The sequence below is a fragment of the Phlebotomus argentipes genome, unplaced genomic scaffold, assembly GCF_947086385.1.
Source record: "Phlebotomus argentipes unplaced genomic scaffold, Phlebotomus argentipes genome assembly contig_5, whole genome shotgun sequence".
In the NCBI taxonomy this organism is placed as follows: Eukaryota; Metazoa; Arthropoda; class Insecta; order Diptera; family Psychodidae; genus Phlebotomus; species Phlebotomus argentipes.
This window is the reverse complement of record NW_026776165.1, coordinates 946202-961031: the sequence shown is the minus strand read 5'-3', so window position 1 is coordinate 961031 and position 14830 is coordinate 946202. Positions and strand designations below refer to the sequence as shown.

The window sequence follows — 14830 nt, the reverse complement described above, 5'->3', positions numbered from 1 at the left end:
ATAATCGATTCTCAGAATTTTGTGTATTATGCAAAGATCACTTGCAAGAGTTGCTGAAGAATCTCGTGTGTCTCGCTCTTCGTGTATATTTTCCCAGAAAAGTGGCACACATTTACCAATTTCTCTCGTTGTCAACAAAGCCTGTGTGTCCATCCTAATGCACCGGTCACTGTGCATAATTAATATTCCGATCATGCATCGTGGTAAAGTCAATGTCTTGTGGGTTTTGGAAGAACAATGGCCATTCAGGCAATAGTAATCTTTCCCTTGCCCATAACTTGATTGGCTCTCATGTAAAATCTGGGTAGATAATAATAGAGTTATTTACATATGCACGTGTGAAAATACTTTACAAGCATATTTTTCGAATTTAGGAGGAATGAACTATTCTCATGTAGGATTTGTAACGTGATTGGAATAGAATGAGAAATTGACTTATTCTAGCCATGCAAATCTGTCGCTCTTCATGCCACTCTTGTGTGGTGATGTTGAAGCCCTTGATCGAATATGAATTGATCACAGGTGGAAATCATGCTAAACTTCAAATAATTGCTTTTCAGTGTACTAGAATTAGCTGAAATAGCGAAGAAAGCGCAATAAATGGGCGTGGCATAAGAATGGGAGGAGCTTCTATAATTTTTCATTGCTATTGTGATGATATTCTACATCAAAACACCCTTAAATATTAATGAACATGAATTGAGCAAGGAGTATAAGTACAATGTTGTGTTTGCAGTTGAGATTAGCACGCTGTTTAAGAGGGTGAGTAACCATATTATATTAAATATAGTATTTGCATACTCACTATATTTCCCGGATTTCAAAACATGACACTCTATTTGCACTGTGAATTAGAATTTTTTTCCACCTTCTGCACATGAATTTGTAATATTGTCGCAGAAAGTGTGATTTATTAATTCTTGAGGCACACTGGCGATATGTAGGCTTTGTACATCACGTATGCATATGTTATATGTACATAAATTTAATACTAACGGTATGTGATATTTTCTGTCATTGGACAAACATGCAGGAAGAGAAATTAGAGAGACACCTTTTTGCAAAACGACGTGAAACAAGCAGCATTCATGAGTAACTTACTCGATCACCTTGGATGATAGAGCACACCACAAATGCATTGCTGCAGAAGATACTGTGTGTTGTATATGTAGCAATGGCAAAGAGGGTGGAGAAAGAGTGATTTTGCCATATTTCAATCCACTTACTAATGTTGGTATATTTCTTATTTATTTCTTTTTCATTTCAAGTATACTTTTATATAATTTCACTTTTCTTTATCAAAAAAATTACATTTATCAATTCTCTTTACAAAGTCAATTCCACATCGAATTTATTGATATTATCAAAATAAAATAATAATAAATGCCTAAAAGAAGGAGTTATACAAATTAAATTGTTGTCATTTCGAAGGGTGTACAAAACGGTGTGTAATTAAGAGAAGAACATCTATAGAAGATACATTTTTCAAACAAAGGGCGGAAAAGTATCATTAGGAGTATTTACAGGAGATGTTTTCCTAAAATATCGCTTATGACAAATCATACCCTCTAAATCACTTTGCTCTCGTGTGATTGGCAAATTTGAAGGGAAAAAATGCGTGCCGAACAGCATGTCTTCATATTGATTGCCATTTAATTCCTTTCCCAATTCTGTGTTGTGAGCAAATATATGTGAAATTTATACTTTCCACGACCAACAAACGCTGTAATATGCGAAAACCTGTACTGAACGGTGTTGGATATGGGTATGAAATTATGGTTATTGGACTTGGCGAGACAAAAAGTGAAAAATCTGTCCATGAATTGGTGTTCGATGAAGGTGAAATTTTTTTTTCCACACAGCCAGAGAGAAAGATGTCACCAAGAGAAGTCATTATATAGCAAAAAATTCAGCAACATATTTCCAGCAGCATCGCGACATCATATTGTTAGAGGGAACTTTTGTAGCAAGAGTGTTTAATTTTATTTCGAATCTCGCAATCTCATCCGCGGGATATCATTCACAAAAAGGAGAGAGAGAGAGAGAGAGGAGTGTGTGTGTGCGTGTAAGAGCGAAGTGAAAGTAATACTTGTGGCGCGAAGAGGAAAGTATTACGAAGAGCATGAGGTCAGACACACACTGTCTTTGACTTAGAAGAAGCCATCCCCGGTGGGATCGTTGATCCACGGGTAGTTGTTGGGACAGCGTACGCACGTTTGCAGGTTGATGGTCTCTCCGGGCACTTCTTTGGATGTGAGCTTGCACGTGTGCGGCACCCAACAGGCGGGAGTCCCCTCGACGGTGCACTTTTCCCTCCATGGCTCGAAGCTCTTCAGCTCATTGATGGAGCGCGGATTCTGGATCCACTGGATTACCTGCGTCATGGTGACGAAGTACACGTCATTGTGATTGGTCAATGTCTCGTCGACCCAGTACAGGAAGGCGTCCAGGAACTCGGGATTGTTCTTCAGCCAGGCAGCGTGGAAGTACAGCCCAAGCGGCGCGCGATTCTGCTCGTAGTGGCGATCGAAGTTGTGATTCAGGAAGTTGTAGAATTGGTCGCCGGTGAGGATGTTGGAGCAGGAGTCCACCATGGCGCAGCCGGGCAGGTACTCGTCGTTGCCGGGATCCTCGCGGCGGTCCAGCTCATTCATCACCATCTCCCAGACGGCGTGCGAACGCGTGGGGCAGCTCTGCAGATTGCCGTGGCAGCGGTGCGGCATGCGGAAGTACATGGTGTATGGCCAGAGCGGCGGATTGGACAGCGGCGCGGTGATCGTGGAGTCGTACAGGAAGGCCTGCTCCTCCATCATCGTGAACTGATTGTTGCCGCCGACGCGCAGGTACGGCGCGCGCACGCCCACGACGGAATTGTCGGTGATATTGGCATACTTCTCAATGATAATCCTCATGCCGGCCATTTCCTTCGCCCAATCGTCCACAGTGGCGTTCGACCAGAACCTCTCGTCGTCATTGTGGCTGTTGATTAGCGAGAAAGACATAAGGAAATGGGAAATGTGCGCAATTAAAACGGCAACCTTGTGCTGATTCTCAGAATTTCATACACAAACAATCCAAGAAGGAGTAAAAAAAAAATTGCCCCTCGCAAGGATGTGTGCGAGTATATAATCAATTATTTGCAATTAACTGTGATTATGTTGTGTCATAATTTGTATATTTCAAAAGAGACATTCCGCACTTACGTGATGGAGTGAACTGCAATCTCGTGCCCCTTTCTGTGGGTTTCCTGCACGGCGGAGTAATTGGTGTATTTGTGGGACACGAAGAAAGTGGCTTTGATGTCGCATCCATTGGGATTCTTGCGCTTTCCATTGAACATCTCCTTGTACAGGTCGATGTTGTTGTTGTTGATGGCGTCGTCGAAAGTGACGGTGATCATCATTGGGACATCCTTGGCGGGGAGATTGCCGGGAATTGTCGTGCCGTCCTCAGAGCAGAAGCAATCGGGCAGAACGCACACGGCGGGATCACAAGGCGGCGCCCTGTTGGGGTCATTGTCGATGTCTGCGGAGGAATTATGGGGACGTCATCAATTAGACTATTGCGCAAGACCTCAAGATGTTATCTAACAAGACAATTGGCTCTATCTTATGACTCTCGATTTAACTGCAAACAGAAAAACGGATCCTTATTCTTCCCTACAATGATGGTCTCAATCTTCCTTTGAGCTGTCTTCAAGCACCTCAATTTTTTCACTGTTTTCTTTAAGGTACTGAAATAGTGAGGCAAATGCAGAAAAGAAACATCCAGACATAAATGTGCGAAGATTTATGTTTCTTTGTTGTCTTCCATTAAATGTTGTGTTCATTAATTGATTAAATATCGTATCGTGAAACGCCGAACTTCTAACTAAACGTTTATTTCAACACTCGTTGCAAAATACATGTAATAATAAAAGTGTTTTGTGTGCTGTGCACAATATGTGAAATCACTTATGCTGCTGATAGATTTTTTATTGCACCTCTCAATTTTGATACGATTCATTAACCTGCGATTTGCCGGCCGCCTTTGCTTGCGAACAGACTTCTTTCAATGCATTGACTCAAGAGGCAGAAATGACCGAGAATGCAAGTCCTGACGAAGATATTAATAAATAGTCAATTCGTAATATCGAAATTATCATTTCACGTGGTGTAAATTTGTGCTCAACGTTTGGCGATCGAGCATAAATTGCCATTTCATGAAATTGGTGAATTATTCAATTTTTTGAGCAATTCTTCACCTCCTTTCTGGCTGGTTGGAATAGCTTTATAATAGACATATATATGTGCTTAACTGTTGGCATTTAAATTGTAATTGCGTGATGCTCCGAGATATATGTAAATTGGGAATGTGTGACATTTTCACGAAGATTGGCATACAGAGCGCCGTGAAGATGTTACCAGCGCAGCTCTGACGCCTTCCACACACATTTTCATTCAACATTTAAATGTTACCATCAGCCGACAAAAAACTGAAAGTCCGCAATCCCTCCCAAAAGACATATCTATACAGATATCTCATATTATGTACATTTTATCTCTCGTCTTCTTTCTCTCCGCACAAATAAATACATATATTACATACCTCGCTTTTTTCTGGCTCTCCAACAAATTAAGAAATGAAAATATGCTAAATATTTTCGCAAGGTTAAATTGGCAGTAAAGTCCGAACCAGTCGCCGCATTTCAAGAGTTTTCTTAATAATCACATAAGTACATTATATCTGTACATACACATAAGAAAGGTGTCTGTGCAATGCATAAGAGATGCTTTATGTACATTGAGAGGCAATAAAATTGAAATTCACTTTCCCTGGGAGTTTTTCGAAAGAGTTCAGTGTTAAGCGCCTGCAAAACTTCCTGGATTAATCCGCATTTGAAGGCGAGAGAAAATTTACCCTAAAATATTAGGAAATTGTGTGCTCTTTCACTTGTGACTTTGACTGGTGAGAAATTTTTTCGGGAAAAACATTCGTGTGCGCTTTTTATTCTAAAAACCAAAATTGACGCACAGCATTTACTTATGTAACCAGAGACACTGGAATTTTCCGCGAATTCGCAAAGCTGAAGCCAATTGCGAGGATCTCAATTATTGATTGTGTTCTTCGAAACACACTCACAAAAATCATCAATCAATTGCTGAGCACTTGGCAAAAGATATCTTCTGGAATCTCCACAAATTCAGCATTGTGTGTGATGTAAAAAGAAGACGATATAGTAGAGTGAATAATTTAAATTCGAAAGGAATATTATCTACTGGCACTTTTGCGGTGTTTACCCATTAACTTGTTTCAGATTTATCAGGTTTACAAACTTGTTGATCGTTTTGAGTATTATTTACAAGATGTGAAAGCAAGGCAAAACTACTATGAATTGACGTGTATGTAAATGCAAATACACACAAATTCCACCACATCTAGTGTGTGTTTTTACAGCGCAACACATTGAAAAGTGCTGTGTTGTACGTGCGAGAAGGTATAAAAAAAATGTGAAAGGGAAAGCATTGGTTCATAAGGAAAGATTTTTCTCTGCGCCATGAAGAAGTTATTTAAAGCTCAATTGTATCATTCAATGACTGATGGAAGAAATCATGTGCCAAATATACATAAGATCAGAGGCTGCAATGGCTGAAGTCAATACTTGCTCAAAAGCACACAAACACACACAAATTGTGTGATTAAGAAGTCCTGAAATGATCATCTTCGACATGATCAAAAATGGTCGAAATTCAGTGAAAACTATTATTGAAGATTAGTTTAATATTTCACACTTTTTTTTTAATGTGATTAATAAAACTTTTTTTTAAAGAATGTTCAGAAGGACGCAAGAAAGACAATTTTTCACTATTCACGCTGGTGAACTTCACAGATTAATAACTTAATGCCTTAAATCTCAATGGCATTCGTTGTGGTTTTGGATTATGAAGATCACTGAAGTTTTCCGGTATGAAAAATTCTCTGCAGAGTTGTCACAAATTAATCAAAATTCATTATAAGACGGGAATGTCGATCTATCGCAACATGGAGAGAAAAAAACTAGTTTCTTAATGTCGAACTTATCATAATAATGTGCAGAAGAGAAGTTACATTATTAACGCCACTTCCTGCTTATGAATTGAGTGATGAAAAATGGGCAGAAAATTTTCAGAACAAATGACACACATTTTCCATCAAATTCTTCTTTAATACCCGCGGCACGTGTCAAATAACCCACTTTATAGGCACCCGCGAAAGAGGAGTGTTATTTATTATTATATCGATTATATCATTTTGTTGAAGTCAACTTCTTATTTTGGGCATGCGTGAGTTTCTTCCACGCATTAAATGTCAAACTCTAATATATAATTATTTTGCACGTTTGGCTGCGGGTAAAAATTATTAGCTTATTTTGATGGTGTGAATTTATGAAGAGTTGGAGAGAAAAGGTAAAAAATTACTGCTAACATCGCATTAATTACTGCCTACTTATTTTTTTCCACACACCGAAGAGAAAATAAAATGTAAATAAGAAAATGTTATTGTCCATTTTTGATATGCTTGTGCATGTCTTCATATTCAGCATCCTTAGCGAGAAGAAACAATGAATGCTTGGAGATGAGATCTATTGTCTTGTGTGTCAAGATAGAATTCCAGTAATTAAAAATTATTAATATTGCATCATTTTTCTCTCTGGTTGTCCTCCTTTTTTTCCGTGTCACTCTTTTTGCCGTGCGCACGTAATTGATTTTAAATAAAACTCTTTTTTTTCCGCTGATGTGCAATGACGCCTTTCACGCGTTCGGAAGATTCCTGAGAAGAGCGCGCGCGCGCATTATTACAAAACTCACAATAAAAATCCGTTGACATTAAATTATGCCGCGCAGCTTCAAGTCCCTCCCTTAAATGCCTCTCATCGCGCACCACACCCAGGAAAATTCAAATTGAAGTCGTGCTGTTTTGAACCGTGGTACTTGATTACATAAAAATACCCCGCATTTTTCAAGAAAGCACACACATTGTGAAGAAGTGGAATATTATGTGCGTGGAAATTGATCTACAATAGATGGCATTGGCGAAATTTACTGGTAGAAATTGAATTCTACCCACAAAATCACCTACAAAACACAAGATCTTCTTCAATTGAGAATCGTGAGTAATTGATTTTGGGCTTTCCTCCGATCCACACACCACACCTGCTTGACGAAATCCTATCGATTCGCAGAGTGACCTATAAAGGCCGGAATTATAGGTGTGCAATGAGTTTTCATAACTTTGTTGATCTCAACACATCGTGGAAAAGGTAAAACTATTATTCGGTAATTTTGATTCTCACATTACACTCGATTTGCTTATGGTAAATGGGTCAGACGGAGGAGTTGCAATGGAGGCTAATTATGACTAATTAGAAATGTAAAACACAATTTGTGTCCCAGAAAGTTTTGATTCTGTGCTAGAAAGATCCTTGCACTGTAATTGTGCCCATAGTTTGGTCAATAAGTTGATAATAAAGTAAATAAAAGCACGTGCAAGAATAAAGATTCATATCGTGTTTTTTTTTCCTTAAATTTTCTAAAGCAAACTGAAAGTTGAAGCACTATAAAAAGAATTTCTCAAAAATATTCTATGATTTTCATAAGGAAGGCTCAAGAGATTAAATCGAGGGTCAAGAATTGCTGAAAGAGACCGCAATTCTACTGATTCTTGTGCACAATCTTCTGGATAAAGTCCACTTACCGCAGCTGTTCTCGTCAGATCCGTCCGAGCAGTCCTTCTCGCCGTTGCAGAACAGCCCGCGCTCGATGCAGTTGCCATCGCCGCATGCCAGGAAGCCTTCTTGGCACAGTGGCTCGTCTGTGTGCAGCAAGGGCTTCACCTTGCGCTCCTTGTTCTTCAGCTTGCAATTCTTCACGGCATCTTTCCAGTCGCACGTCTGTTTCTCAATATCGAAGTAGAGACCGGCCGGGCAGCGAATGGCTTGAAGACCCTGAAAGTGCGCGCGCGGCGTTCAAAAAGTGTGTGAGAGTGAAAAAGAAGTGAAGGAAAAATTGATGCCAAATGTGTTGGTATGAAAAAGAGAAATAAAAATCCACTCACAGACGACGTGCATTGAATGACATCGCGGCAATTGTCACCTTCGCCAGCGACAAGACGGAACCACTCTCCAGCGTCTTTGTCCTTGCACAATTCCTGCTCGAAGGACTCTTCCTTCTTCGTGGAATCCTCTGATTGCCGCTTCACGCGAGCGCTCGACGCTTGAGGTGGAAAAATGACGAAAAAAAAAGACATGATTAGCTGTCTGATCTTGTACGCATTCTCCAAAGTCAAATGGCGCCTGAGCTGTATTGCACCTTTTACGTTTTGCGTTTTACTCGTGAAGAATATACCAGTAAAGACGTGATATGACGCAAGTCATGTGTACTAGATAGTTGTAGGCTATCTTTTGCCCTTTCTAAAACACAATTATTCTTGAAAATCTAACAATAAATGAGGTCATTATGATTATTTTTACTGCAAAATGCGTTAAGAAGACATTTATCTCAATTCTTTGTTCATGTGTAACAGGCCTTAAAAATTAGGTGAATATCTGCTCTGATAGAAATTATATGTTCAAGAGAGTTGTAGGCTGTAAAGTTACCTTTCCAAATTCACGCTACTTTTAGAAATCAGATAAGCACTCTAGAAGTTATGGGTGAATAAGTGATGGAAAGTAGAACGTCTCAAATTGACACTTTCCAAGATAATAAATTTAAATTTGCATGATAAAAATATCATTTGTAAAGAAAAGGCATTTCATACCACATGAGAAATGACTTAAAGGTTGATAAATGTTAACAATCCGCCCAACACTGCGCTAGAGACAGAGAGAGTGAGTTTTCGAGGGGAAAAATGCCAAAAAATTCTTCAAACCGGTTGTGAATACCTGCGCCAAACAATATTCTTAGCATATCTTCGAGGTGTGTTGAGATGTGGAAAGAGGAAAAAAAAAATGAGAGGACATAATACACATATCCACACATCGAATTCACACACTCTCTGGCTATCTTTCCATTGCTGGCCATCGCGAACGACATTTTTCTTCTATTACATATCGCGTCGCCACTGCGCGGATACCAGAGAAGTATCAACTGAAAGCGAAAGTCGCACGTAAGAGCTTTGAAAAATTTAAAATAAATAAAAGAATAAAGATACGCGAGTTCTTCCGTTATTGTAATATAATTATATATGCGATTTCCACCTTTAATCGAAATCTATTACATAATTTGTGCTACTTATGATTATTATTTTTCCAGAGAAACTAATGGAATATTTCTCGTCACGACTTTTTTCCCAATTTCTTTTCATATTGGTGCGCCAACACGTTTTCTCACACACTTGGCGCTGAGTTTAATGAGATGCAACATCACAGAGTGCGAGAAAGAGAGAGATGTGTATAAAAATTAGGACTTGGAATTATTATTTTATACAATTGTTATGGGCAAAATCAATTGGGTTGCGCGCACGCCTTTCTTTCAAAATAATCAATCGCAAGAGGAGACAATTTGCACACATAAAAACACACATTTTGAGGAATACTTTGCCATTAATAATTCATAAATACTACATTTTTTTTCCTTCAAACTCGTAATCAATGATTATTATACGATTTAAAAATTTCACTCACCATTAGAAATTGAAAGTGCAAGAAGTGTTACAAGAAGCACTAGTAATTTTTCCATAACTTCAACAATTTGAATACTATATTTTAAGAATCAGACCTACAAAAGCTACGAACGAAACTCTACATGGATTGCTTTTGATCCTGCGCCACGTGCCAAAGTGTTGCGGAGGATTTCCTCTTCTTCGTCCTTGCCAAATAGAAAACAAAACCAAGAGAACTTTTCCAGCGAGAAAAATCGACCGAAAGTCTTCTGCAAAATCACTCTTTCTGCTGTCTTTTCTCTCTCAAAGAAATTTGTTGAAGAAGAGAAAAAAAAATAGGTAAAAACTTTTGAGCACGAACTGAGTTTAACGTGGCAACGAATCCGTCATGGATTCCCAACGAACGTAAGAGAGAGTATCTGCAATTCTTGCTTTTATATCAACACACAATATGAGGGGAAATGACTTTGTGGGGAATGAGCCACAGTTGGGGAAACGCACCTCTCCTCGAAATTGTACGAAAGCGACAAAACACAGCTCACGATCGAGATTGTCTCGCAATCTGAAGCCTGGCATTTATTCAGCGTCTCTCGCAGATTCAATCTGCACTGTTAGTTCTTCACTTTGGATAATAGAAGACATTCTGGGTCTTTAAATTTCATTTAAACCATGTGATCCCTTGATGTTTAGTGGATTTGCAAGAGATAAAGAACTAAAGCTCGGCTTAATTATGTAGCGAATATCGCGAAAAACTGCCTCTTTTTCTTCTGCCAGCACTATATTTTATTACTTCAGCTTGTTGATACTTCCGCTAAAATACTAAGATCTCAACGATAAGATTTAAAAAGCTATTTATTTCGCTGCCATGCATTTAATCGGAATGTCTTCAGTCCAAAGATTGAATTTACAAATGAGAATTAAATCAAACTCAGAAGCTCAGCGTGAAAAACAGTTTCAAGGATTCTCACATCTTCTCTGAAAGACTTTGTTCTAATGGTAAAATCATACTTTTCTCTCTTGATACTTACAGAAATATTTAGTTTTCTCTAGGGACGCTTCTTATTCAGCTGTCACTTCCAACATGGCCGCACCGACAGAAGGCTCTTCTAATTTCACTATATTGAAAAATGTGTCTCGGCTAAATGATCCTAATATTTTCTCTCTATTGAAAATAATGGGAAAATACTGGTGAAACCCGCTGAAATGGCATAGATTTTTTGCAGCGATGATCTGAGGTAGTTCTGAAAAATTTTCTATTGGCGAATAATTACATTTAATACACATCATAGCCATTCATTGGACCCTCGAGGAAGGCGTTGTGCATATCTTTGGAGTTTCTCCGGATTCGCCGCCCGATCGGCTCCAGATCCGCATAGCACTTGGGAAAGACTCTCTCTATCGCGTTGATGGCCTCATCTTTCGTCACCCTGCGCACGGCCATCACCGAGGCCAGCGCCTTGGTCTTCACGCAGTTCTGGTGCGCCTCCTTCACGTTGAACGGCGACGCATCGCCCTGCGACCAGGCGCTGAGGAAGGAGCAGTGCGCCAGATTGGCCGCCCGGATCTCCGTGCACGCCAGATGATCGATGTTCTGGAAGTCCAGCTCGTTGCGACAGTAGTCGAACATGTGGATGAGCTCGTGCGTGAGCACGCCCTGGACCATTCCTTCGCTGCGGGCGCTGTTCTGGCATATGACGATCTGATTGAGGATGGGATCGTAGCCGCCGGTCACGGAGTGGGCACACACTTCGCACGAAAAGTGCCTCCGGATGTCTATTGGGCAGCCGGAGCTCCTCAGAGCGCCCATCATCAGTTTCACCAGCGGGCTGTTCTTCACGCACTTGAAGACGTTCCGCTCGCACTTGAGTTTGTCCATGTTTTCACGTCCCTCCACGCCAAACAGCACCTTTCCCCAGCTCGTCTTGTATCTGCATTGAGAGAGAGTCTTCAATATCATGGAGATTAATTGTCTTTTCACCCGGAATACTTTTCGCCTCTCCTTTCCGGATAGAGATCATAACCCCACTTAGAGCTTTCTTCCTCTGGTTTTGGCGGATCCCTCAAATCTTCACTCATTCTGGTGGATTTATTTGGTCTTCAGTGGATTGCTACGCACTCTCACACCACTAGACGATACAATTATCCTTAATTGCCGCAGTTATGAAGGAATTTTGGTTTCTTGGTTTCTCAAACACCACACGAAATTGCATAAGACAATCTGCAACCCTATAAAAATCACCGGGTTGGACATGACAAGAGAAAGTCTGATGATTTGTCTAACAAACTAGTTATTTGAATTCAATTTCAGACACACTTCGATGCTCATGCAGAGATCCCTGTGCTCATTGGCGAGCTTCTGCAGTTGCACTATTTTCTTGGGACGCGAGAAGTTGGATTCTAGCTCGTACAGCGTGCACAGATTGATTAGGAAGTTCTCATTCATGGTCTGCTTAGAGTTGGCCAGATTTATCTTCTCGTACGTTGCAATTGCCTCCTTCATCTTGCCCAAATACAGCAAGCAAACGGCGATGTTGTTGGAAATCTGGAAGAGAGTCAAGGATGAAAAATGGTCGTGAGATGCAGATAAACTGGAATTTACCAGGATGCTGGTCGGTTCCAAAGACGACGCTTTCTGAAAGCACTTGAGCGCCTCCTCAAAGTCATTCTGCGCCACAAATATTAGTCCTTTGTCCATGCATTCCTGCACCTGGAATAGCTGACTCGTCACGCCCAACTTTCTGATGCTTGTCCAACGCTTTTCCGCCGCCACAATGTCGCCGCACTGCAAGTAAACTCTGGCGGCGACTGAGTAGAGCGCGCCGAGCTCTTCCTTGGCCCAGCACGCCTCCTCGATGATCGACTCGATGAAGTGCTTGGCCATGGAGTAGTTCTTCAGAATCAGGGCGCAGTTGATGATGGAATGCTGAACGCGAACGCGTCTCCTGCGCCAGAATTTCAAGTTGTCATCAACTTTGGTGGTCTGCATGAGCTTCTCGATTCTCTGGCAGGTGTTCAGGAGTACTGTCAAGCGATGCAGAGCCACAATGGGCGCTCCCTGGTACATGGGCAGCTCTGCCAGCAACAGCCGGAAGCTGAAGCTCGCCATCGAGCCACGACGCTGGCTGTACATCTCTGGGTAGAACTCGTAGAAGATGTCTGCTCGATCGAGCTCACCGAAGGCCTCGCACTCCATCTGGCACAGCTCGAAAAGGCCCAGCTTCACCAGCAGCGCGAAGCGCGTGAACCAGAGCTGCAGAGAGTGCGGCGTGTGCTTGGCCGGCTGCCCGAGGCGTCCGTATCCCTGGCCGTACATGGTGAGCAGGCGACTGGTGAGATTCACCGCCGCCCGGAAGCAGCCCTCCTCGATCAGCTTGCGCAGCCCGCGCTCGTCCTGAGTCACGTCGTTGCATGTCAAGTGCACGATTTTACGCGCCTCTTCCGGCCCCAGAGCAGTGCTGATGGTCTCCTTGATGGGATTGTTGAGGTCTTCCACCGACAAGACGCCAGGCATTGTCAGGCGCGGAGGAATGCCGGGCTCCTGCTCCACGGGCTGCCATATATCTCTGATCTGGTCAGTCACAGTCAGAGGATCGCTGTTGGTCACTTTCAGGAAAGCTGAATCCTCTTCTAGTCCTGTCAGCAAAACATTGTCTCTGATTCATCTCCCCAAAAGCATAGAAAATTCACTTACTCGGCAGCATTCCTGGTTTAGATATGATGTTGTCGAATATGCTCGGCTCTGAACTGCCAGCGAAGTATTTCTCGGTCATTATCTCGTGTTTTTCTTCACTTTTTGCAACTCCTGATGTTATTTTGTCAATGCACAATCACTATAGAAAATGCCGTCAGACAACTCCGCAGAATGATGTAAGAAAACTCCGACATGTCAGTTGAAGATGGTAAATTTTGGCAAAAACACCCTCTTTTCGTCGACCTTTCTTGCTTTTATTTCCGATTTGTCTGAAGCGTGGTGAGTGAAAGATGAGAAGAGCACAATTTTTTAGTTGTTTAGTACCTTCGCCGGTCTCTCTGGTCTCTCTGATCCCTTTGATCCCTCTCTTTGTAGTAATCTCTGCGACGATCGCGCTCGAAGTCCTCCTGGCGGTCGTAGCGCATCCTGCGGTCTCTCTCGCGCTCCCGCAAGTCCTTCTCGCGCCGTCCTCTGTCGCGGTCCCTTTCCAGGGGCTTCTCGTCCCGCTTGCGCTCCGGACGCCTGTCCTTGCGCTCGCGCGAGTGCGACCGGCTGCGCGATCGCCTCTTGAGCCGGTCGGAGTTCGACTTGCGCGCGGCGGCGCTCTTCTCCGGGAACGTCTCCTCGTCACTGGGCATGTCCTCGTCCAAATCATCGTCCAACGCCGACACCTTGGGCTCCAGCTCGTTATTCTCCTCCAGAATGTAGCGCTTCTGGATGCGCGGCAGGATAATGTCGCATACTCGATCGCTGCGCAGCAGTTCGTCAATGAACTCGTCCACATGCACGATCTCAAAGTTGGACTGGCGATTTTGGCGGCGCAGCTTCCGGTTGTCATTGTACAGAGGCTCCAGATACTTGTAGCAATCGATGGCAGTGCCCGTGAGGCGCAGATAGAAGGCTCCGAGTGCCCGCACGTACTTGAACTCCTCGTTCTTGATGAACTCCACAATGATGTCCTTCTCGGGTTGGATTTGCAGCATCTTCAGGATCAGACAGAGAAACGGCGTGGGTTTAATGTTGCCGCCATACACCCCGCCCAAGAATCGCAGCTCCATTGCCTTGTCCACGAGCTGTAATCACACGGAAAGTGTGTTTTAGTCAGTGAAAAAGAGGGCGAAACGGGGTGAAAACAAACAACTTGCCAATTCAGCAGTGAGAGCAAAACACTGCTCTTTCCAGTATTTCGAGTCATAGATGCGCGAACGGATGATTTTTTCCACCAAATACTGCGGATTTGTGCCGTGAACATTCTTGGCATCTTTCACCGTGCGATTTGCCATGTCTTTTCACAGCTTTTCCCGAGAAATTGGAGAAAATTAGAGAAGATTTTCTCCGTTGTTTACACTCTATTTGTGAGGTTAAGTCTTCTGGTATTTTGACATTTCTTCCTCCGCATCCAACATATAGATGGCGTGGAAGATTATTTTAAAGCTTTTAAAGTTTGATTAACCCTCTTCAGTTCCTTGGGAAAAAATACCACAAATATCTTTTAATATACCTTTTTAATTAAAATCATTT

General features: G+C 42.1%; 4 protein-coding genes across 4 annotated transcripts; all 4 read right to left on the bottom strand.

The window, feature by feature from the left end:
* Positions 1–1226: 1226 nt before the first annotated feature.
* On the bottom strand, positions 1227–9989 carry LOC132256514 (chitin deacetylase 1). The gene is made up of 5 exons (XM_059752976.1): positions 9641–9989; positions 8074–8231; positions 7714–7963; positions 3204–3525; positions 1227–2979 (listed from the first exon to the last, which is right to left on the bottom strand). Exons 1-5 carry the CDS (start codon positions 9693–9695, stop codon positions 2151–2153), a joined length of 1614 nt encoding a protein of 537 aa, XP_059608959.1. The 5' UTR covers positions 9696–9989; the 3' UTR covers positions 1227–2150.
* A 607-nt stretch (positions 9990–10596) lies between these two features.
* On the bottom strand, positions 10597–11877 carry LOC132255703 (mitochondrial inner membrane protease ATP23 homolog). The gene is made up of 3 exons (XM_059751823.1): positions 11606–11877; positions 10890–11546; positions 10597–10816 (listed from the first exon to the last, which is right to left on the bottom strand). Exons 1-2 carry the CDS (start codon positions 11692–11694, stop codon positions 10892–10894), a joined length of 744 nt encoding a protein of 247 aa, XP_059607806.1. The 5' UTR covers positions 11695–11877; the 3' UTR covers positions 10597–10816; positions 10890–10891.
* A 12-nt stretch (positions 11878–11889) lies between these two features.
* Positions 11890–13479, bottom strand: LOC132255701 (trafficking protein particle complex subunit 12). Its single transcript, XM_059751821.1, has 3 exons — positions 13310–13479; positions 12218–13251; positions 11890–12160 (listed from the first exon to the last, which is right to left on the bottom strand). The coding sequence occupies exons 1-3, from the start codon at positions 13386–13388 to the stop codon at positions 11903–11905; spliced, it is 1371 nt and encodes a 456-aa protein (XP_059607804.1). The 5' UTR covers positions 13389–13479; the 3' UTR covers positions 11890–11902.
* Positions 13480–13560: 81 nt separating this feature from the next.
* Positions 13561–14667, bottom strand: LOC132255702 (pre-mRNA-splicing factor 38). The gene is made up of 2 exons (XM_059751822.1): positions 14455–14667; positions 13561–14382 (listed from the first exon to the last, which is right to left on the bottom strand). The coding sequence occupies exons 1-2, from the start codon at positions 14590–14592 to the stop codon at positions 13627–13629; spliced, it is 894 nt and encodes a 297-aa protein (XP_059607805.1). The 5' UTR covers positions 14593–14667; the 3' UTR covers positions 13561–13626.
* Between the last annotated feature and the right edge of the window lie 163 nt (positions 14668–14830).